The 25,930-nt window shown below is 37.8% G+C and overlaps 1 protein-coding gene across 1 annotated transcript; it reads right to left on the bottom strand.

Annotated features, from left to right (window-relative positions):
- Positions 1-20,645: 20,645 nt before the first annotated feature.
- drd6b (dopamine receptor D6b) lies at positions 20,646-25,763 on the bottom strand. The gene has a single exon (XM_073918133.1). It carries the CDS (start codon positions 23,443-23,445, stop codon positions 22,165-22,167), a length of 1,281 nt encoding a protein of 426 aa, XP_073774234.1. The 5' UTR covers positions 23,446-25,763; the 3' UTR covers positions 20,646-22,164.
- Positions 25,764-25,930: the final 167 nt, after the last annotated feature.

The following is a 25,930-nucleotide window of genomic DNA, read 5'->3' as shown; positions in this document are numbered from 1 at the left end:
ATCCAGGCAGGTGTGTTGAGGCAATTTGCAGCTAAAATCTGCAGGACACCGGCCCTCCAAGTTTGTGCAGCCCTGCTTTAGACATTTGGCTTGTTACCTGCCGGTTATTAAGATATTGGGTGTTTATTTGCACTTATAAAATACATAATCTACATGATCTTATTCTACTACCCTAAATCCTTGCCAATACCAAAACCAGTAAAAGTCATAGTTAACAGTTTAATAATAACACAAATTATACCTAAAAATAAAGTTTGACCAGCTATACTTAATGATTATGAACACAAAAAGTCATGGAAAACCTCATTTAATTTAATATAACACATACACTTTATTAGGTACACCTTACTAGTTCCGGGTTGGACCCACTTTTGCCTTTAGAACTGCCTTAATCCTTTGTGGCATAGATTCAACAGGCTGCTGGAAATATTCCTCAGAGATTTTGGTTCACGTTGCATGATAGCATCACATAGTTGCTGCAGATTTGTCGGCTGCACATCCATGATGTTAATCTCCCGTTCCACCACATCCCAAACGTGCTCTATTGGATTGAGATCTGATGATTTTGGAGGCCATCTGAGTTCAATGAACTCAAGAAACCAGTCTGAGATAATTCACGCTTTATGACATGATGTGTTTTCCTGCTGGAAGTAGCCATCAGAAGATGGGTACACTGTGGTCATAAAGAGATGGACATGGTCAGCAACAATACTCAGGTTGGCTGTGGCGTTGACGCAATGCTCAATTGGTACTAATGGGCCCAAAGTGTGCCAAGAAAAAATCCCCCACACCATTACACCACCACTACTAGCCTGAACCGTTAATACAAGGCAGAATAGATCCATGCTCTTATGTTGTTGGCGCCAAATTCTGACCCGACCATCCGAATGTCGCAGCAGAAATCGAGACTCATTATACCAGGCTACGTTTTTCCAATTTTCTATTGTCCAGTTTGGGTGAGCCTGTGTGAATTGTAGCCTCAGTTTCCTGTTCTTAGCTGACAGGAGTGGCACCCGGTGTGGTCTTCTGCTGCTGTAGCGCATCTGCCTCAAGGTTGGACGTGTTGTGTGTTCAGAGATGCTCTTCTGCAGACTTTGGTTTAACGAGTGCTTATTTGAGTTACTGTTGCCTCTCTATCAACTGGAACCAGTCTGGCCATTCTCCTCTGACCTCTTGCATCAACAAGGCATTTGCGCCCACAGAACTGCCACTAACTGGATGTTTTCTCTTTTTCAGTCCATTCTCTGTAAACCCTAGAGATGGTTGAGCATGAAAATCTCAGTATATCAGCAGTTTCTGAAATACTCACACCAGCCTGTCTGGCACCAATAACCATGCCATGTTCAAAGTCACTTAAATCACCTCTCTTCCCCATTCTGATGCTTGGTTTGAATGCCTAAATGCACTGAGTTGCTGCCATGTGATTGGCTGATTAGAAATACAGGTGACAGGTTTACCTAATAAAGTGGCCAGTGAATTTAACATAGTGGTTTAGTTACAAATCTCAAATGTTGTGACTAAATTAAAACAGAACATAATTATGGCAATTGCAGGAGTTCTGTGAGCATAATACACTTTTTTTAACATTGAAGAAATATATAGAATTTTTCACATTTGTAGAGATGATTTTTTTAGAAGTTTCATTTATTTTATTTTCGGCTTAGTCCCTTTATTAATCTGGAGTCGACACAGCGGAATGAACCTCCAAATTATCCAGCATATGTTTAACGCGGCGGATGCCCTTCCAGCTGCAACCCATCTATGGGAAACATCCATACACACTCATACACTACGGACAATTTAGCCTACCCTATTCACCTGTACCACATGTCTTTAGACTGGTGGTGGAAACTGGAGCACCCAGAGGAAACCCACGCAAACGCAGGGAGAACATGCAAACTCCACACAGAAACACCAACTGACCCAGCTGAGGCTCGAACCAGCGACTTTCTTGCTGTGAGGTGACAGCACTACCTACTGCGCCACTGCGTCACCCTGTTTAGAAGTTTCTGATTTCTAAAACTAGCCAACTCAGATGAGTGACCTGGCATTGCATTTCTTGATGCAACCAAAATGTACCTTTCTTTTCTAGACATCTTGTGTTGAAAAGAGTTGATTTGCTCCAAAGAAGTAGATGAAAAATGGCACTGCAGATCCTGAAATGAAATGAAATGCCTTTGCCGTCCTTTCCCATAATGCACCACTGAGAGTGATTCGAGTGAATGCCGAACCGTGAAGCAGAACACTGTCATCGCATATGTGACCTCCAGGTTAGTGTGTGTCTGTGTGTGTGTGTGTTTCTGTGCCTTTGTCATTTCAGCTGAATGATTCTGACAGCACACCAGATTCAGACTTGTGATGGATGAATTGGTCCCTACTGCTAATGGAGAGTTTTAGCTGCTTCACTGAAATAAATATGCAATATTGCAAGCTTGATTTATTTCTTTATGGGCCTAATCTGTGTATAACCGCACATGCATATATGCATATGCTAGACAGTGTGTGCGTTTGATGTATAGCTTTTAGAGTGGTAAAAAACACAGACAAATGGCATCCTCCAGTCTGCTCACTCCCTCAGATACTAATATGAATACAAAGAAGGCTATTGAAATCGCCTCTCTGTCTCTGTACTTATCTTCTTTTGTCCGTCCAGCTCTTTCTTTTGTTCGATTATCACACAACTGCAAGCTTGAATCACAAGTTAATTTCTTCTAGCAATTGACATCATTTCCTTGTCACAACATTTACTTCTATCTAGGATTATATGTGTGCGGAACTGACAAAAGCACTTTGTGAAACAAATTAAATGGATCAGGTGATTTGAACACTGGTTTTCAAGAGATATTAGGCCTGAAATGTACAAAAATCTAAGTATGTATTCAGTACTAACGTTTCTGCCCTCATAAACATGGTCTGACCAGCAAGAACCAGCAAACAGCTAGCATAAACCAACAAACTAGTATTAAAACATACCAACATAAGCTTTTTTTCTTTTAGCAAGTTGAGTTAAATCAGATTTTTGTTTGTCAGAACAATTTTCTAAAGATGTATTTGCCCATTAAGATAAATCACTTACAATTTTAAAACTTTAGCATGTTGCTATAATGATTTAACAAGTTGCTAACATCATTTAACACATCGTTTTAGCACACAGTTATATACATTAACATTTAAGGACTATGATAGCATGAATTAATGTGGTAACAACATTTGTAGAATGTGGCTGGTATGTTTAAGTATACAATTATAAATACACTCTGTACATAAAATATATACAAACACGTTTGTAAATCTAGGATGTATTTACACAATGTATATACATTGTAGCGACATAGTAACTACATCCAAGATAAAAGTTTATATTTATAAAACTATAACACACAAACACTGTACTTTAAATATACACACACACATTTACAATGCTATCATATATGCAATTACCAACTAAACTAAACTAAAAGTCAGTATGCCATACGCTCAAGTGAATCTTATCATTTGACTGTTCCCCGGGTTCGAAATAAATTAGGGAAGCGAGCCTTTAGTCATGCTGCCCCCTCATCCTGGAATACTCTTCAGTCTGAACTAAAGATGTCTGAGCTCATCCAGTATGTGTTTTTAATATATTGAAATGTGGTAAAGCTGGAAAACTGAACCGTATTTTTATATTATATAAATTTTCTATTTATTATTAATATCATTACATTTTTTAATTTTTTAATTTATTTATTTTATAAATCGTGTGATGCAGACCTTATGGCCAGGTCACCCTTGTAAATGAGATCTTGATCTCAATGAGTTTTTTTTCTGGTTAAATAAACATAATTTCAATGTTATAATGTAAATAAAACGTTTTAACAATGTAAATACAACAATGTCTTACCAACGTAATTGCAATGCTAAAACTAAAATTGTAATTACAATGTTAAAACAATGTAGTTACAATATTATAACAATGTAAATGCAATGCTATATCAATGAAATAATAGTATAAGAATGTAATTACAATGTTATAGCAATGTAATACACTGTTATAACATTGTAATTACAATGGTATATTAATGTCTTTACAATGGTATAACAATGTATTTGCAATGTTGCAACAATGTAGTTACATCCGAGACAATGTATATAAATATAAACGTGTTTTTGTATATTGCATGTACAGTTACATTACATGGTTATAACATTATAATTATATAGCTATAGTATTGTAATTACATGTTGTAACATTGTAATTACATGACTAAACTTTGTAATTACATGGTTATAATGTAACCATGTAAGCAGCGACATGTGAAAGTTTTCGTATTCATTTGCGTATGAATGGAAGTCTAAGGGGCGACAATTGCAATTGTAATTACATAGTTATAACATTGTATTTACATGGTTATAGCATTGTTACAACGTCCTATGTACATTGTTATAACATTGTAATTACATCTATGATAGTTTAGTAAATGTGTTTGTGTATATTTCAAGTACAGTATTTGTGTGTCATAGTTATATACATATACACATATGCACATGAATGTATATTCATATATATATATATATATATATTGTCTCGGATGTAACTACAGTGTAAATACAATGTAACAACACATTGATATTATACAAGATAAAAAGTTTGTAATTACATATGTGTAATGTGTGAATTTAAGTATAAACAATAAATACATATAAGTACACACTGTACATGAAATATACAGAAACAATTGTTTATAAAAATTGTTTATAAATATTATCTGGGATGTAATTACAATGTAATAGCAATGTGATTACATACAAGACAGTAGTTTACAATATCATTACATGTGTATTGTGTATATTTATGTAAATAGCTAAAAATACACAAATACAGTACATGAAATATACAAAGAAACATGTACGTTTATAAATATTATGTTTGATGTAACTACAATATATTTACAATGTAATGACAGTGATTTGTAACGCGTACAAATATTATTTATAGTTATTTAAACTAAGTTTGTAATTACATATTACATACATGTGCACTGTGCATATTTACGTATTTAACTATGTAATGACATAGTAACTAAATCCAAGATGAAGGTTTGTAAATACATGTGTACTGTGTATATGTATATAACTATAACACACAAATACTGTACTTGAAATATACACAAACACATTTACTAAACTATCATAGATGTAATTACAACGTTACAACAATATAAATACAACATTGTAACAAGCCTACAACCATGTAATTACTATGTTATAACCATGTAAATAAATGCAATTGTCGCCCCTTAGACTTCCATTCATACGCAAGTGAATACGAAAACTTTCACATGTCGCTGCTTTGCAAAGTTAAAGCTTGGTGAACTCTGACCTACGAAATCGCATCGTGTGATTGAGTTAGACCAATCGAAGATCAAAACATGACCTTTCTGTACAGAAATTGAAAATATGGAGCGCTTTTGTTTAATCGCCCCTTTTCACAATGCCGAACGACAGAATTTCACATGCTCAAACTTCAGTGTGTCCGTTGCTTTAAAATATTTAACATTGGTAGCATGAATTAGCATGTTAGGTGTAGCATGAATTAGCATGTTTGGTGTATGCATTTATTTAATTTTTTGTATAAAATTTCTATTCAAACAGCTTCCAAAATTTGTTTTTGCATGTTTATGATGGAGTATGCTGTAAATCATAATCCCACTTCCCAAACCTCAGATCCAATTTTCTGTTTTCATCCGTAAAACTTCCTCTTATCCACCTCTTGTTTGGCGTCATTGTTCTCGACTCTTATATAATCAGAATTTTTCAGGGGTTGTTGGGTAGAAGGATGTAACTAATTGGGATGCGGGTTGCCGTGTGGCCCACAAGGGATCAGCAAGCATCTGCGAGTGTCGTTTCATCACTGTTATCTGTAGTCTTTCCCAATGGATCTCGAGTCCCCTTCCTGTGAACTGCTTCTGGGTGAGTGTTGTTGACATGCAAATTTAAGAGTTGAATAAAGGTAGGAAATTTTCTGACGTGCTGATGAGACGAGGGATCACTCCTGCTGTCCTCAAATGCTTTATGGATTAGCATATGGATTATCATGTGAAATGCTACACTCAAAAAATGACTTGTTCAAGCTCACAAAATGAGGTCAAACAACACAATTCTTAAGGGTTTTTTTAGGAACAACTTTTTTTTATGTTCAACCCACTTAAATTTGTAAAAACGATTTCTGTTTAACAGAGGGAAGATTGTTTTAGCACATTTTTACACATAATAGTTTTATAACTCATTTCTAATGACTGATTTATTTTATCTTTGCCATGATGACAGTAAATAATATTTGACTAGATATTTTTCAAGACACTTCTATACAGCCTAACGTGACATTTAAAGGTTTAACTAGTTTAATTGGGTTAACTAGACAGGTTAGGGTAATTAGGCAAGTTATTGTATAATGATAGTTTGCTCTGTAGATTATCGAAAAAAAAATTAGCTTAAAGGGGCTAATAATTTTGTCCCAAAAATGGTTTTAAAAAAATTGATAACTGCCTTCATTGTAGCCGAAATAAAACAAATAAGACTTTCTTTAGAAGAAAAAATATTATCAGACATACTGTGAAAATTTCCTTGCTCTGTCAATAATCATTTGGGAAATATTTAAAAGAGAAAAAATCAAAAGGGGGCTAATAATTTTGACTTGAACTGTAATTTATAATCTCCAGAAATGTATATGAGCTACGTTTTCAGAATGAGCCTATGTTGCAGGTATTTTAGACTTATATTCACTCATTCCAAATCTGTATGATTTTTATTTGATTTCTTTTGGTCTGTGGAGCACAAAAGGGAATTTTCAAGCAGTCATCATGCAACCGTTTTCAGCGTTTTCATGGTGGTGACTATCAAGCTTCACAAAATGAGAAATAAAAGGTTTCCATTTGACTGTATCTCATGCTTATAAAGCTTGACATTATTTATCAGAAATGTTCTTCTCATAGTCATTTTATCCATGAAATAAATGAGATTTTAAGATTCTCCAATATTTCCAAATGCTATTCAAGTCATTCATTCATTCATTTTCTTTTCGGCTTAGTCTCTTTATTTCCTCTGGATGCTCCGGTTTCCCCCACAGTCCAAACACATGCACTCTAGGTGAATTGAATAAACTAAGCTGGCCGTAGTGTGTGTGTGTGTGTGTGTGTGTGTGTGTGTGTGTGTGTGTGTGTGTGTGTGTGTGTGTGTGTGTGTGTGAATGAGAGTGTATGTATGTTTCCCAGTACTGGGTTGTAGCTGAAAGGGCATCCGTTGTGTAAAACATATGCCAGAATGGTTAGTGGTTCATTCCGCTGTGTCAGCCTCTGATGAATAAGGGACTCAGACGAAAAGAAGAAAATTAAATTAATGAAAAACAATAACTGTCTCAAATGCACAAGAAATATATATTTGAGAAAAGATCACAGAAGCACAGCTGTAAGATTACTGCCTTCCTAAAACAATTGCTATTTTACAGAGGGGGTTGTGATGAAGTTGTCCCTTATTTCCAGCTGCTTCATCTGAAAGAAACTTGTAATATGAACTCCAATAACAGACTTGAATCAAACGCTGATTAGAATTCAGGTAGCAACACCTGGGGGTTCATTTGCATGAGAATAAATGCAGTGTTCTTGAGGAGAGAGAGAGAGAGAGAGAGAGAATAATCTTGACCTGACAAAAAATACATCCCATTGTGCATCAGATGTGTCTAGTGTCCAGGATTACTTTTGTGGAAGTGTTGAAGATTGTTTGGGTTGATCCAAAAGGTGCTGGTTTTGTGAATGCAGCAAACTTTAAAAATAAGGGAATTCTGGGAAAGTCTGTTTTCTGGATATTAACCATATACAGTATACTGTATTAAGGAAACTTACTGTTAAGCAGGTTAAATCGTAACCCTATATACATTGTTGGAGATTGCGAATTATGTAGCCAGAAGAACATGTGGCTGCATTTAGTCTTTAAAATGAATTCTACGAGGTGGTATGATGCTGTTGCTTTTCGCCCTTACCAGCTTACCTTCATTTGGACGGTTTTTTCTGTTGTTACTAGTTTGTCCAGGAGCTCACCTTGTACGTCGGTGCTTGAGAGGCAGAGAGGAGTTGACCACGGTAATGGGTCAGAAAGAGGGTAAGACAAAAACAGAAGCCAAAAATACAATAAACAAGTAAACAACAGGGTAAGAATGTGGTAAAATCTGAAAATGTGGAAAAACTCAGGCAAGGCATGCTCTTTTTTTGGACTGCATTTGAAAATTATTGGTTGGGTTTTGGGGAGAAGGAGTTCAGTTGATCGGTCAGTCATTCAGTCAGTCGGCAGCAGTCTCTGGTGGATTTGTGAAAACAAAAACAGTAAAAATTGTACCTCCTGGGACATATTTCGCTCTCTCCTAAAATGTATATAGCAGTAATGTGTGTGTGTGTGTGTGTGTGTGTGTGTGTGTGTGTATATATATACCTGTACAGCATGTCTTTGGGCTGTGGGGGAAACCGGAGCACCCGGAGGAAACCCTCGTGAAGGCAGGGAGAACATGCAAACTCCACACAGAAATGCCAACTGAGCCAAGGTTCGAACCTGCGACCCAGTGACCTTCCTGCTGTGAGGCGACAACAGCACTACCTACTGCGCCACTGCCTCATCCTATATATATATATATATATATATATATATATATATATATATATATATATATATATATATATATATATATATATATATATATATATATATATATATATATATATATATATATATATATATATATGCAGTGTTCTTGAGGAGAGAGAGAGAGAGAGAGAGAGAGAGAGAAGACAGAATATAATCTTAACCTGAAAAAAAATAAAATGCATCCCATTGTGCATCAGATGTGTCTAGTGTCCAAGATTACTTTTGTGAAAGTGTTGAAGATTGGTTGGGTTGATCCAAAAGGTGCTGGTTTTGTGAATGCAGCAAACTAAAAAAAAAAAAAATATATATATATATATATATATATATATATATATATATATATATATATATATATATATATATATATATATATATATAAAGAAACCCACGTGAACGCAGGGAGAACATGCAAACTCCACATAGAAACGCCAACTGATCTAGCCAAGGCTCAAATCCATGTCCTTCTTGCTGTGATGCGACAGCTCTACCTAGTGCGCCACATTTTAGTAATGATTATTTAAAAATAATTTCATGTATAAGAAATCATATATAGAGAAATAAGTCTGTAAAATAACAAAAAAAGTCCTGGAAGTGCATTACTAAAGGTTTTTGTAGCATAAAATACAACACCAACCCAGACAATATATCACTTCAAACTATTAAAACTGATAATAAAAGTCACTTTTTTCAAACTTTTCAAGGTTAAAAGTTGTTGGAAAAAAGATCAAGGTCCCAGAATGCAATTCAAAAGCATAATTAAATCAACATAGGCTCATTCTGAAAGCTTAGCCCTATATACGTTTCTGGAGATCATGAATTATGTAGTCAGTACGTATGGCTGCATTTTGTCTTTAAAACAGAAATCAATCTGTGCTTTTTAAAATACTGTTGGTTGGGTTTAGGGAAGGAGGAGGGTGGGACAGTTGAACGGTCAGTCAGTCAGTCGACAGCAGAATCTGGATTTATGCGAAAACAGCAGGCGTGAATGGCACTCGCGAGAGAAATTTGAGATCTCAAACAGCGTACACATCAGCCTCTGGTGGATTTGTGGAAACAAAAACTGAAAAAACTTTACTTCTGGGACATATTTGGTACTCTCCAGAAAGGTATATAGAGGTACATTTTCAGAATGGGTTGAAATAAACGGAAAAATAAAAACATGAATCATAAAATACAGAAAACTGTTAACTTACAGATAGTCAGTATACTAAAATAGGTCAAAGTAACATGTTGACATGACTTCTTGAGCATCTAATTTATATATACGACTTGAAGCTGTTCTTGAGATTCACCTTATTACTCTTTGTGACGGTGCGTACAGCTTCAGTTCTTCTTGACCTTTGAGGGGATGAAGTGACATGTTTTTTAACAAGCCGCCTTATAGTTTAGCGTGGGAATGAATGTTAAGCATTTCCTCAGTGCTTTGCTGGATTCATTTCTAATAACTGTTGTAAACAGTTGAAACCTTTCATATACAACACATATCATCCACTGAGCTGACCTTTGATTTAACCTTTCATTTGCATATCATCTGGCGTTTATTCAGGGAGATGACATGTTTCGAGTAAATAAGTCACACGGGTTAGAAAACATGCACAGGTGTCGAAAACTGCAGCTCACTGTCATATTTCGGTGCTCATTTGTACAATGAGCAGTTTGATATACAGGAATGGACAAGAGTATTATTCTAGAAAAGGGTTCAACTGAGCGGTCTTAACCATATTACTGTAGTATATTCTGTATTCTATATTCATTCACATTCATTTGGCGGCGTAATACCACCTGGTAACATGTAAAGTGTATACAGCTATGGTACATAATCAGAATGAGCCTGCGTTGCTTGTTTGTCTATAAAAGCGCCATCTACTGTTGTTTCTCTAAACAACTACAAGGTCAGATTTGGTCGTCACAGAATGAGTGCTTATTAGTTCTGAAAACAATTAGTCATTCATTCATTCATTTTCTTGTCGGCTAAGTCCCTTTATTAATCCGGGGTCGCCACAGCGGAATGAACCGCCAACTTATCCAGCAAGTTTTTACGCAGCGGATGCCCTTCCAGCCGCAACCCATCTCTGGGAAACATCCACACACACATTCACACACACACTCATACGCTACGGACAATTTAGCCTATACCCAATTCACCTGCGCCGAATGTCTTTGGACTGTGGGGGAAACCGGAGCACCCGGAGGAAACCCACGCGAAGGCAGGGAGAACATGCAAACTCCACACAGAAACACCGACTGAGCCGAGGTTCAAACCAGCGACCTTCTTGCTGTGAGGCGACAGCACTACCTACTGCGCCACTGCCTCACCCACAATTAGTTATTTTAACTAATTATAATTTTATTTCGGTTCGTTTTTCAGTGACTGTTTAGTTTCATTAAGTTTATTTTTTTTCATTTTTGCTTATTTATTTTATTTCAGCTCACAAAAATCTGTTTTAAGACTTTTAAGTAAAATAACCTAGCCTAGATTACAATAAAGTGCCTTTCGTGTTTTAAGATGAAATAAATCAGCTTAGCTGTTGCATTCTGAATTACAGAATTGTGATTGTCTGCATAGTGCATCATTTTCCATTTCCTTTCCTGTGATGTATCCCGTTGATTCTGGAAGGAATAATATGAATGTCTCTGCAGCCGAGATTCCCTGAGCACCTCTTCATTTGGCAAAGAGCTGCAGTGTTATAAAGGCTTAATAACCTTTTGTATTCTAGTAGAGTATATATTGTTTATTTGGTATAATAATAAGCTTGAGGATGCTGGGTAGCCTAAATATGAAGTGCCTGTAAACCGCAGATGCTTCAAAGCCCACAAATTTCTTTCAAATCCAATTTTGCCCACATATACAGGATGATGCATTTTCAAATCCATTACAGACCTTGTGCATGGAAAGAGACTTTCCTCCCGTTGACTTGTCTCAAATTCTGACTCAAAAAAATGAACTACATTTAAAGCAGTTCATATTTGACAGAACCTGTTTGTGAATTTGTCATTCTTGACAGAGATAATGGGCCCTATCATACACCCGGCGCAATGTGGCGCAAGGCGCGGTGCAATACTTGTTAGGTAGTTTCAGCTTGGCGCAAGGGTCGTTTTGAGGCGTTGCGCTACGCTGTTTAAACAGCAAATGCATTAGCGCTCATATGTGCGCTCATAGGCGTTCTGGTCTAAAAAGGAAGGCGTTCTGAGGTGCACTGCTGGCGCGTTGCTATTTTGAGAAACTAAAATAGATTTTTCATTAGACCAAAACTAACCCGGTCTAAACTCCGGCGCAGAGTTGCGCCTCGCTTACACACTGCTTAATACGCACAAGAGAGCAATAGGCAAATATCTTTACATATGAAAACATTTAAATATTAAGGATATATATAGGAAATAATAAGAATAGATATAGAATATAAATATAAAGGATTAAAATATTACAAAACATATTATTTTCTAGCCTACATAAATATGAAAAATCACTGCTTTTATGTCTTCTTCATCTCGGGAGGCTTTTTCAGTTCATTCATAACAATTTGCTTTTGTGTAATGTTATTATTATTAGCAGTATTATTTATTATATGCATATTTGTATTTGTTTTATTAAAAGCAAGCTTAGATTTGCCCACCTGTCAGGTTTTAGACCATATGGGGCACAGCATGTGTTTTAGGATATAACTCAGGTTTTTGACCACACTTTGTTATTGTTGTTCATTTATTCGTTGGCTGGAAATTAGAACTGAAATTAAAAAAAGTTTTGAAACGAATATTTGCGCTTAACAAACGCAGTATATAAAAACCTAGTAGCAAACCTTATAGCAACCTTATAGCAACCTGGCTTGCTATATATATCGCAGTATATATGCCCATCCCTAATATCCGGTGGCCAGAAAGTGATACATTTTTTTATAAATTGTTACATTTTTGGTATTTTTTATGCAGCAAGCCCAGAGATTGTTGTGTACACTACGACTTTATATAAAATTGACTTTAATGTGTGATAGGAATAAAACGCGATCATAAACGAATGATTTCTCCACTCAAATGAATGGAGGCTTGGACCCGGAAAAAGTATTACATACGTCACTAACACGTCACCACTTAACAAGCGGATGGCTCTGTGTTTAAGGAAGAGGGCGTTTGGGGCAGTCGATATTAAGCTGATATAGTATGCACAATGATAAGCCAACCGCCTTCTCTCATGGACTCTCACAAGAAAGATGTTAATATTGTAGTAATGTCCACAGTGGCCTCCGGTAAATTTATGAGAAATGGCAAGTATGAGAAAAGGTGCCCCAGTAACGTATTTGAGATTGTCAAAAATATACACGGCGCCCTCTAGTGGATTTATGAAAACAAAATTGTAAGACATTGTAGTCTAGGGTACATATTTGTCAGTTCTCAGTAATGTAGCCTGGGAGGATATTTCCAATGTGCCAATGCGTTATAACCACCTTGTGAAAATGGTCCATAAGACCCTACTACTACTTAAAATAAGTTAGTGGAAAACATGCTACCTAACAACAAGCATTTGTTATTGTATTGTAGCGAGGCAGAGGGAAAATGCCCCGGAGGGTGCTTTATTTACAAGTGATTTTGTGATTAAATGGGTGCTTTTCTTGGGGTGCATGCTCAAGTGCTCCAGGGAGATGGTGAAGGCTGGTGAGAGTTCTGGTGTTGGATCGGTCACGAGCTGGATTCGGCTGTGGGAGAGACAAAGAGACACAAGCGTTAGCGCAGGGAGTCATGTGGAAATGAAGCTCAACTTCCTCCTGTGTGGGGCTGGCTTTTATCTCTCCCTGGCTGATGAGGTCCAGCTGTGAGCGATCCGGTGCTGATGAGTTTCCAGCTGGGGTGAATTTGTGACCAGGGCGACGTGGCATCAGTAGACTCGATACAGTATATATATATATATATATATTGTTTTTTTGTTTTGTTTTTTTGTATTTTTGTTAACAGTAGTGTAAATACACATGTATATTGTTCATGGTAGTGCAGTTGAAATATTTCAATATTACAGGAATCCTAATTCATATTTATAAAAGGCCTAATAATATTATTTTACTTGAAAATACTGAAATTGAATAATGAATTCTGCTATATACTCTACCTGTATTTTAGCCTTTTCTATTAATAATTCAATAAAAAGAGTATTTTTTTGTTTGTCAGGCTTTGCTAATGAAGGAAAAAGTGAACAAGCACGCATAAACTTAAAAAAAATGGTTTAATAATTCAAGCAGGAAGCTGGTGTCCAGACAGGTCAACAGTAAAGACATAACAACACAAACAATAACCAGCAGTGCACTGAACAGAACAGGCAGCTTAAATACACAGTGAATGAATAAACGCACACACACTGATAATATTACTGAAATGATCACGCATCAGCGGTTTCTTTCAGTGAATAATGCTGATGAAAACTAATGATGAACTGATGATGAAACAGAACAAAAGACGTCTCAGTCAAAACAACATTCAGTGAAAGAAACCGTGACACCACTGATGTGTTACTATTTCAGTAATATTATCATTGTGTGTGTTTTGTTGATGTTAAGATGGAAACAGTAAGAGGTAAAAGACTTTCATTAATGTTCACTTGGAGCAAAAAAACGTTTGTTTTTGTCCTTGTTTCACACACTTTGAGTGACTGAAACGTGTCTTCCTTTCGATTTCTATCTTTGCTTTTCACAGCATTTCAGCTCAACATTTTCAGTCAACCACAGAGGCTTTCAAGCCGAGTTTTTTTTTTTTTTTCAAGCCAAGAGAGACGATTTTTCCTGCCATATGGACAGAAGCCGACAAAAGCAGCTTTTAAAGCTGTATGTGTTGACACATGAAATAAGTTTTGTAGCAGGTTTGGCTTACTGAAAATCACTCTAGACAGCTTGAAGTGCACATCAAAACAGATTTGATATTTGGTGTGTGTGTGTGTGTGTGTGTGTGTGTGTGTGTGTGTGTGTGTGTGTGTGTGTGTGTGTGTGTGTGTGTGTGTGTGTGTGTGTGTGTGTGTGTGTGTGTGTGTGTGTGTGTGTGTGTAAAGTGCAGTTTTGCTGCCCTAAATTCAGCACAAATCAAAATCAAAGTGCATTGATGGCCATCGAGGACAAGCTGTGCCATTTTTCATGTTCACATCAAATTCGATTTTCTCAAGTGTAGTTATAGAAAAGCAGGTTTTTAAATGCACTTTCAAATAACTTTTGGGAAAATAAGAGGTCAAACTGTAATGGTAGTACTACTGCTTTGATTTTATTATTACATCTTTAAATAAAGGTCGCTGGTTCGCGTCCTGGGGCAGCGCAGTGGGTAACACAGCAAGAAGATCGCTGGTTCGAGCCTCGGCTGGGTCAGTTGGCATTTCTGTGTGGAGTTTGTATGTTCTCCCTGTGTTCGCATTGGGTTTCCTCCAGATGCTCTGGTTTCCCCCATAAGTCCAAAGACATGCAGTATAGGTGAAATGGTAGTGTATGAGGGTGAATGAGTGTGTATGGATGTTTTCCAGAGATGGGTTGCAGCTGGGGGTAGACATTAAAAAATACAATTTATTGTGTAACTTAATAGATAACATAAATAATACTCTTTACAACTACTGTTTTTACGTGACGTCGGGTTTAGGGTTTGGGTGGGGGTAGACATAAAAAATACAATAATTGGGAAATGTAATAAATAATATAAATAATTCTCGTTAACTTGCTGCAACAACCATATCCAATCGAGCAACATCATTTGTGGTGCGATGGTTGCTGGGAGTGAGGCTCCTGGATTTTCCCTCAGCCCCTTCGGCCGATGACCAATATTTATTCTTGTACCATTGTTCATGTGTTCAACTTTTTGAGAGTTTGAGTTTGTAGTTGTGGCCTGCCTATTTATTCAATAACTTTTGACCAGGGTCAGATGGAATCTGTGGATGTTTTTTGCTATTTCTGCAGGGAATTTTGGTAAAAATCTGTGGATTTTTGCGGTATTATTTTGAGAGGATCATAACTAAAACCTTGGTCCCACTTTATATTAAGTGGCCTTAACTAATATGTAGTTACACAGGAACTAAGAGTTTGTTACAATGTACTTATTTTGTAAATACATGTATTTACTGTGTACTTAAGCTTGATTAAATACCTGTATGTAATTACATCTGTAATTAACTTCTGTAATAACATTTGTAAATACACTGTTGACCATCCCTTACACCTTAACCCACCCTTAAACCAAACCTGTCCATAACCCAACCTCTATCCCAACTCAAAAGCACCACAAGTGTTCTCAAATACATCATAAACACAGTAAGTAAATTGTATTTATTTTTTTGATGTAAGTACATAGTAGTTAAGGACACTTAATATAAAGTGGGACCAAAACCTTAAATGTGAAATAAAAAGTAATACCTTTTAAACGTTTATTTAATGTTTGAATTGCAAATCCAATTAGATGCACTTTATTTGGTAAACAAAGCAAGTCTCTCATATAATATCTTTACTAAAAGACAGAAAATATTACTGTAAAAACTGCATTGTACATAAATCAGATGAACATTTTCATATTCGTCAATAATATTACTGTTATTAATTAAAAAACTGAATAAATTTAGATTTGTAAATTTTAGATTGTGTATGGGCCTACTTTTGACGGTGTTTATGTTTAGGAAGGAAGGTAAGCTTCCTGTATTTATTTATATTTATTGACAATTTAGTTCATTTACTTGGCAGATTCCTTTGTTTGTTATTTTGGCCTGTGGCCACCCGGAAGAGATGCTCATTTAAAATGACTATTTTTCTATAGTAAATCTATTCAATTACTCTCAACTGAGTGTCCGAGTTTGGTTGTTGACCGAAGGGGATCTTTTGCTTTAAGTTTTTGTTTTGATTGGGAAATCCACCACCCACAACACATTTGTTTTTCCGTTTATTATGTCCATGTTGTTTTCCCATGACTTAGGGTGTAATAGCCCTCCTGTAAAATTTGTATTTCATATTCCAAATATATTTCAAACACTTCCCAAGTGATTTTACCAAGGAAATCTTTCAGAGTATTTCCTATTTTATTTTTCACGAGTTCACACTCACAGATATTTGACTGAATAGACGACGCATATTTGGCGTGCTGTCCAGGGGAGAGGGCTCTGAGCTCGGGACGACACCCTAACTTGTGTTATTCCCGTTAAAGAGAGATAGGGTCTGAGCGCAGTGTCCAGCCCGGCTCCAAAACGCTCCCACCTCAGATTTAAATAGGTATCTGGTTTAATAGTGTGGAGTTGGGGTGGTGGAGGGACGTTGAAGTCGAGAGAAACGGAGGTATGACGTGTTTGACTATTTAAAGGGGTTTGCTCTTGAGCTGATTGGATAATAGAATGATTGTGTGTGTGTGTGATGAATTAGCCTCGTCTGACTGATCGCACTCCTCCCGAAATTTGTTTATAAAACATCACTTATTCTGGAGAACATTATATTTCTTTTAGCTTAACTGAAATAAAAAAAATATTTGTAAAAAAAAAAAAAATTAAACTCCTAAACCAACACTATTAGCCACCTAATTTATTATTTTTTCCGATTGGTTACAGAACAAACCACTGTTGTCCAATGACAATCCTAATTATCCCAACTTATCTATTTAAGCTAATGTTAGCCCTTTCAATTGCACTTTAAACTGAATAGTATCTTGCAAAACAAAATATTTTGATGGCAGATTAAAGTGAAGACCGGGGGGCCCTGTTCTAGGGTGCTGCACTGCTGTCTTTTAATATATATCAATATTTCAAGATTTTGTGGCATGTAATCATTGTTACACTGAATAACATTTTAATGTCACAGCCATCTCACCCTGCAGCCCAAGACCGGTTACCCACTGAAGCTAAGCAGGGCTGAGCTTGGTTAGTACCTGGATGGGAGATCACTAGGGAACACTAGGTTGCTGTTGGAAGTGGTGTTAGTGAGGCCAGCAGGGGGCGCTCAACCTGTGGTCTATGTGAGTGCTAATGCCCCAGTGAAAGTGAAGGGGACACTACACTGTCAGTGGGCGCCGTCTTTCGGATGAGACGTTAAACCGAGGTCCTGACTCTCTGTGGTCATTAAAAATCCCATGGCACTTCTCGTGAAAGAGCAGGGGTGTAACCCCTGTGTCCTGGCCAAAGTTCCTCTATCGGCCCTTACGATCATAGCCTACCAATCATCCCCTTCCATCGAATTGGCTTTATCGATGTCTCTCCACTCCACCAATAGCTGGTGTGTGGTGAGCGCACTGGCGCTGTTGTCCTGTAGCTGCCGTCGCATCATCCGAGTGGATGCTGCACACTGCTGGTGGTGTGGAGAGACCCCCCCTCATGATTGTGAAGCGCTTTGGGTGTATAGCCATACACAAATGCGCTATATAAATACACATTACATTGCATAACATTTAATATAACACATTTTACATAACATTTAGTGTCTTCTGTAAATCATAGATTGCATTATTATTGTGCTGTTTGAAAACCACTCATCATTCTCTGTTATCAGACTCACAAAGCAATAATGGTCGCTAAGTTTTGGATCTAAATAGGACTGGGAGTGATCACAGTGTGTTTACTGGTACACTGAAGGATTACTGTAAGGATGAGCATATAAGCGCACCTTCAGCAAAACTCGCTTATACCATGTGAAGGTAAATTTAGCAGTCAATTACTTTTGCTCCAGCTTTTTTGTTTCTCCTTGAACTCACTCCTAAACCCTTCCTCGTCACACACAGTCATTACCTTGAGAAAGAAACGGTCCTACCATGAATAATTTGCTGAACTAATAGCTTTTTGTCCAAGTTCAAGAGTTAACACAGAGCACTGTGCCCTCGAAGTTTCTACGGAAATTACTTGGAGAGAGTGTGTGAGTGTGTTTCCATTGATTAGAAGCTTGAAATTTCCTTTATCTCCTTTTTTTTTTTGCTCCCGAGTGGCACCTATTACAGCATACTTCATCTCTTAATAGCTGTGGTAATTAAATGAGCAATTATCTTTAACAAGCCTCTTCAGATTTGCATCTAAACACAACAAAGACTTTTCCCCCGGTGTTTTGTTTGTTAATACAGTATACTGCACACTCACTGGCCACTTTATTAGGTACACCTGTTCAACTGCTCGTTAGCGCAAATTTCTAATCAGCCAATCGCATGGCAGCAGCTCAATGCATTTAGGCATGTAGACATGGTCAAGACGATCTGCTTCAGTTCAAACCAAGCATCAGAATGAGAAAGAAAGGTGATTTAAGTGACTTTAAACATGCTATGGTTGTTGGTGCCAGAAGGGCTGCTCTGAGTATTTCAGAAACTGCTGATCTACTGGCATTTTCATGCTCAACCATCTCCTGCGTTTACAGAGAAAAATATCCAGTGATATTGGGCTCAAATGCCCTGTTGATGCCGGAGGCCAGAGGAGAATGGCCAGACTGGTTCCAGTTGATAGAGAGGCAACAGTAACTCAAAAAAACGCACAACATGTCGAACCTTGAGTCGGATGGACTACAGCAGCAGAAGACAACACAGGGTGCCACTCTTGTCAGCTATGAACAGGAAACTGAGGCTACAATTCACACAGGCTCACCAAAACTGGACAACAGATTGGAGAAACATTGCACGGTCTGATGAGTCTTGATTTCTCCTGCGACAGGATGTTTTCTTGGCAAATTTGGGTCCATTAATACCAACTGTGAATCCTGTCAACACCACAGCCTACCTGAGTATTGTTGCTGACCTTGTCCTTTATGACCACAGTGTACCCATCTTCTGACAGCTACTTTCAGCAAGATAACGCTCCATGTCATCAGGGCCGGTGCATCCATAGAGGCGACCCAGGTGGCCACCTAGGGCGGCAGAATAGGCAACAACATCAACCCAACACCCCCAAGGGCGGCATGATCATCGTTTGCCTAGAGCGCCAGTTGAGCTCCGGCATGCCATAAAGGGTGAATCATCTCAGACTGGTTTCTTGAACATGACAATGAGTTCACTGTACTCAAACGGCCTCCACAGTCACCAGATCTCAATCCAATAGAGCACCTTTGGGGAATGTGGTGGAACGGGAGATTCACATCATAGATGTGCAGCTGACAAATCTGTGTGATGTTATCATGTCAATATGGAGCAAAATCTCTGAGGAGTGGGCGAAGTAGTGGCGCAGTAGGTAGTGCTGTCGCCTCACAGCAAGAAGGTCGCTGGTTCGAACCTCGGTTCAGTTGGCGTTTCTGTGTAGAGTTTGCATGTTCTCCCTGAGTTCGCGTGGGTTTCCTCCAGGTGCTCCAGTTTCCCCCACAGTCCAAAGACATGCGGTACAGGTGAATTGGGTTGGCTAAATTGTCCGTAGTGTATTTGTGTGTGTATGTGTGGATGTTTCCCAGAGATGGGTTGTGGCTGGAAGGGCATCCGCTGCGTAAAAACATGCTGTGGCGACCTCGGATTAATAAAGGGACTAAGCCGACAAGAAAATGAATGAATGAATGAATCTCTGATGAAGGCAGTTCTGAAGGCAAAAGTGGGTGCAACACAGTACTGGTTAGGTGTACCTAATAAAGTGGCCAGTGAGTGAATATGGCAGAATTGTATTTTCTGATGAGAGCTTCATACTTATAAACAGTGGTTGTGTGTGAATGACAGTGCAGTGTTGAATATTGTGATTTATTTCAGACACAATAAAAAAAACAATAATGTCTCTTGAGTCGAAACAATCTTCAAATTCACTTGTTTTGTGTCGTGTCAAGAGTGAGATTGACATTTTTATTAACTACTTTTTCTGGTCAGTACTAAATGAGGCAGCTCTTTTGTGTATATTAAAGGAATCACATTCTTCAGTGTATTTAATTCAGAATAAACTGAGCATCTTGAACAGCAGCTGTGCACAGATCAAATATAAAATGATATGTTTCTGCCTTTCTCAGCTGTGTGCTTGTAGCACAATGATCTTTTCAAATCAAATAAAGAAAAGTAAATTAGAAAATAAGTAAATTAATAAGTAAAAAAGTAATTGGAAAAGGCTAATAGGAAAATATTTATTGATTTTAATATATGAAACACAAAATGACTAAATCATGTCCTTTTTTTCCATTAAAGCATTTCTCATTCTCATACATACAGTAGATTATTCTCAAAGCATCTCTGTCTGTTTACTCATTCCACAGTTTATTCATTATACAGCTATAGTTTTGTATTTCAGTATTGGAACCCGGCTTTCAGTCTGTTATTGCTTTGAAAATAAATGAGATACTTAAAATGAAGAACATTTTACTTTCAAAAGATTATTACTGAGATCAATTTAAGAACTGCACATAAAATGTCCTTCAAATTATATTACATTTTAACATCAATTACATTTGAGGTGATACATAAATGAACATAGACTGAACAACCCAATTCTGTGTCAAATAAAATATTTCTATAATTATCAAAAACAATCTGACCTTAAATACAATTAAGTTCATTGAATATTGCCTTTTTCGTGGCTTCTTATGTTTTAATGTTCAGACTCAGAATTTTAACTTTTGATTTAAAAGCGCATTGAGCATTTATTATTATTCTGAATGATTTGAATGAATGCATTTTATAAACCTGATCAAGTGAAAACAAACAGATGCGAATAATTCACTATATCTTAGAAATAAAGGTACAGGAGCTGTCACTGGGGCAGTACCTTTTCAAATTTGTATACCTGAAGAGTCAATAATGCTACCTCAAATGTACTTTTTAGGTACATTTGGACACTAAAATGCACCTTTAAGGTACCACTGTGGACTTTTGGGGTACAAATAAATACCTTTTGAAAAGGTTCTGCCCCAGTGACAGCTCCTGTGCCTTCATTTCTGATAGTGTACCATTATCTTTGGAGTATGGAAATCTTACCTGATTGACTTGGAAATATCCATCACACTAAGTTTAGTTTGTGTTAAAGCTCTCCAAAATTATGCTAGTCTCTTATGCAAATCGAGAAATAAGTTAGACCTAAATATAGACTGAAATATTTTTCATTGGATTTACTAAATTATTTTAAGGTAAGAGGTTGCAAACAATTTAAACTAATTATATTTAGCAATGTTCAACTTTCTTACATTGACTTAGCATATCTATATCCCCCCTATTTCCAAAGATTTAAACTAACAATTGTCATATTGATGATCTGGTGCATGCATTTTATAGATGATTTGTATTTTCAACATTTTTCCCCTATTATTTTATCTAGAATAATCTGTACTAATTTAAACAACTTGTGTGCCCCCCCTTCTCCTTTTTATTCCTTTTTATTTAGTTTTGTATATTTTTTATTATTGTCGTTTTTTCTCTAAATTATAAAAAAAGATGTAAATATGATGTTGATAATGAGGTTGTATTGTCATATTTTCAATACATCTCAATAAAAATATTGTTTAAAAATCTTTGTTTAAATTCCGCCTATGTTGTATGCAACTAAATAAAAAAAATGTAGTAAATCCAATGACTTTTTTTCTTTCAGTGTGATTAATCTGATGCTACAAATAGGTTCGTGTGAATAAAATGAGGTCAGACTCCTCAACACTCCTCAATCTGTCCCGGAATCGCACAGCAGTCGCTGAGTCCAGCAGAGGTGAAGGGCATCATGTCCAGGCAGATCTCCATCTCTGCGTCCTGCGGCAGCAGCGCGCTTCTTTGGACACGAGACGAATTGGACACGACCGATACCTTATCGAAAGGCACGTCCGTCTGATCGCAGTGTCCCGGGACCAAATCCAGGCGCGGACTGGAAACTCCCTGCGCGTCCTTGTGCATCAGAGTGGTGTCGTGATGGTAGGACACGAGCTCGTTGGTGAAGTTCACCGTCTCCACCGTGGAAGACGCGCAGAGTCGGTTGCAGCCGAGAATAGTACTGAAGGCTTTGCGGAAATCCGCGTTGAACGCGTAGATCACCGGGTTGAGCGATGAATTGGCCCATCCGAACCACACGAAGATGTTGAAGGTGGTGCTGCTCACGCACGGAGAGTCTCCAAGAGTGTCGCAGAACGGCACGATGCAGTTGAGGACGAAAAAGGGCAGCCAGCAAAACACAAACACACCCATGATGATGGAAAGCGTTTTCAACACCTTCGTTTCTTTCTTAAACGTGCTCTTCAGCGACTGCTCGCTCGCGCAGTCCTGCTGGCTCTGCGCGTGTCCGGCCGCGCGCTCCAAAATGGAGATCCTCCTAATCTGCGTTTGCGCGATCCGGTAGATCCGCGTATATGTTCCTATCATGATTATAACAGGGATGTAAAAGCTTATGAGCGAGGACGCGATGGCATACGTCCTGTTTAAAGAGGCGGTGCAGTCCTCGGATGGGACGGTGAGGTTGTGATCCACAGCTCTGTGCCAGTTAAGTTTGACCGGAATGAAAGAGATCAGGACGGAAAGTGTCCACGCCATGCCGATCATTATAAAGGCCATCCTCTGGGTCATTTTACGCTCGTAGCGAAAGGGGCTTGAGATGGCCCAGTATCTGTCCAAACTGATGATGCACAGGTTGAGGATTGACGCCGTTGAACACATGATGTCAAAAGCTATCCAAGTGTCACAGAAGCCGCCGAAGAGCCAGCAGCCGGCCACCTCGGAGACAGCCTTCCACGGCATGACCAGGACAGCCACGAACAGATCAGATACTGCTAGGGATATGACGAAAAAATTGGTGACTTTGGATCGGAGATGTCTGAATTTGATGACGGCGGCGCACACGAGCGTGTTGCCCAGCAGTGTGGAGAGGATGAGCGCGCAGAGAGCGCAGCCGGTGAGCGCGCGCACACCCACGCCGGAGCTGTTCCTTTCAGCACCATCGCTCTCCATGGGGCTTTTCAGACAAATGTATCATATTCAAGTGTCTCCTCGCGTCATCGGCTTCTCTGCTTCACCCTGAAGTTCTTCTCCAGAAGCTCTTTGTGTCTTGTTTCTATAAAGTGGCATCGTCCTGTTGCTTCTGAGTAGTCCGTAAAGGAACATCAGAGCCGCACTCTCTTCGCTGAAAACAATGATTTTGATGCTGTGGCACATGCAGAGAGAGAAAGGATTCAGTTCAGGGTACGACAGAAGTGAGTGCGCTCGACTTAGAGATTACTGATATAGAAAACAGCTCCACCTCAAGACGATAACATGCAGGATCTCATCGCATGTCTGTCTGCCTGCCTGCCTGCCTGCCTGCCTATCTATCTATCTATCTATCTATCTATCTATCTATCTATCTATCTATCTATCTATCTATCTATCTATCTATCTATCTATCTATCTATCTATCTATCTATCTATCTATCTATCTATCTATCTATCTATCTATCTATCTATCTATCTATCTATCTATCTATCTATCTATCTATCTATCTATCTATCTATCTATCTATCTATCTATCTATCTGACTCTCTGTCTGTCTGTCTGTCTGTCTGTCTGTCTGTCTGTTTGTCTGTCTGTCTGTCTATCTATCTATCTATTTATCTATCTATCTATCTATCTATCTCTCTGTCTGTCTGTCTGTCTGTCTATCTATCTCACTGTCTGTCTGTCTGTCTGTCTGTCTGTCTGTCTGTCTGTCTATCTACCTGTCTGTATGTCTATCTACTTGTCTGTCTGTCTGTCTGTCTGTCTGTCTGTCTGTCTATCTATCTGACTCTCTGTCTGTCTGCCTTTCTTCAATTAAAAATAGCTTTAATTGAAAAAAAATAATAAAGATATCAGTATAACATATTTAAACCTAATCTAGAGAACCAGATCAGAACGTTTGGGAACATTTCATAATGCTTTTACCATTTTTTCTCAGTCATTTTAGTCATTTTTAGCTCAGAATAGAAATTCTCCAACATATTTACATTTTCACACCCTCGTCTTCCTTGTGCAGATCATGAAAGCAAGTTCTTTTGAACAAATCCTGAATGCCACCACCTGTGTTTCCAAAATGATCATTTCTCTTTGTCATGTTGATTAAAAGCCTGTTGAGTGTATTCTATTGTTTCTTGTTGAATAGCCTTAACCTCCAAAACATCCTATAGGCATAAGTGGCTGCAGAAGTCACTGAATGCAAAATGTGAACATACTTTCAGAAAAGTCTCCTCATGAAATGTGCAAAGGGATTTATGTTATAGGCAAAGCTCAACCTTACAATTGTAACGTCTGACAATGGATGCCAAACAAGGTAGCAAGGTCAATAACAGATGAAGAGAATAAGTGCTGGAAGGGCATAGAGAAGAGCATAGACATGTGTTTACCACATTCTCAGTAATATTCTTGCAATGACCAAGGGTCAAAAGAAGTAGCTGAATGTACAGAGAACAGTGTGTCCTCAACCACACAAAGATTTCATAAATGAAGCAAGTATGTAATTCAATAGTGTGCACTGAACTGCAATACTCCATACTTACTGTAATGCTGTATATAATAGTTATATTTTCATTCTCCAGCAAACATTATAAATAAATTTACTGCTGAATTTGATATACTATAAAATGTGTGCAATTTCAGTTGTCATCAGGAAATCTGACACTGTTACAATGTACAATGACACAACTTGTCATTCTGAATGCACTGAAAAATCACACAAATGCTACTTTTGACAGACAAACTAATGATTTTAGGAATGACATATATAAAATGTAATCAATATAAATTATGTCTAATACATCAACAAACTCTGAACCAAATTGGATGTAATTCCCTCGCTGCAAATGCTAGCACTGATTTTTTTTCTTCTGCAACCTCGATGCACGCGCATCCTGAATGTTTACATACCGGTAATTCGTCTATAGCAGGGGTCCACAATCTCGTTGGAGGTCCATTGCCCTGCAGGGTTTAGCTCCAACTTGCCTCAACACACCTGCCTGGATGTTTCAAGTATACAAATTAAGACCTTGATTAGCTTTTTCAGGTGTGTTTGATTAGGGTTGGAGCTAAAATCTGCAGGACACCGGCCCTTCAGGAACAAGTTTGGTGATTCTTGGTCTGTAGCGTCTACAGTACATTGTAGTATTGCAGTATCAGCCTATCTTGTTTTTGTGTTTCAAAATAGCTTTGGGTTGTTCAATCTCTGAGAAAATGACAGTAAGCAGTCCTGCATAAATGTTTTTGTCGTTGTTGAATGAATAAAATGAAAATAAAAACATACAAAAACACAAGTGTGGATCTGCACATAACTGTGGTTGTGTAATCATTATCTGTTTCAATGGCTTGCAGTTATGTTCTCTGTTTTCAGTTGTTTTTAAACCAATGTAAATTCATGTTCCAGTTATATTCAATGTTTATAACCATTCTATTCTCGTCTAAATGCGCGTTCGTGAATATGTCCAGCAG

Source organism: Danio rerio, chromosome 12, assembly GCF_049306965.1.
Source record: "Danio rerio strain Tuebingen ecotype United States chromosome 12, GRCz12tu, whole genome shotgun sequence".
In the NCBI taxonomy this organism is placed as follows: Eukaryota; Metazoa; Chordata; class Actinopteri; order Cypriniformes; family Danionidae; genus Danio; species Danio rerio.
This window is presented reverse-complemented; position numbering and strand designations above follow the sequence as displayed.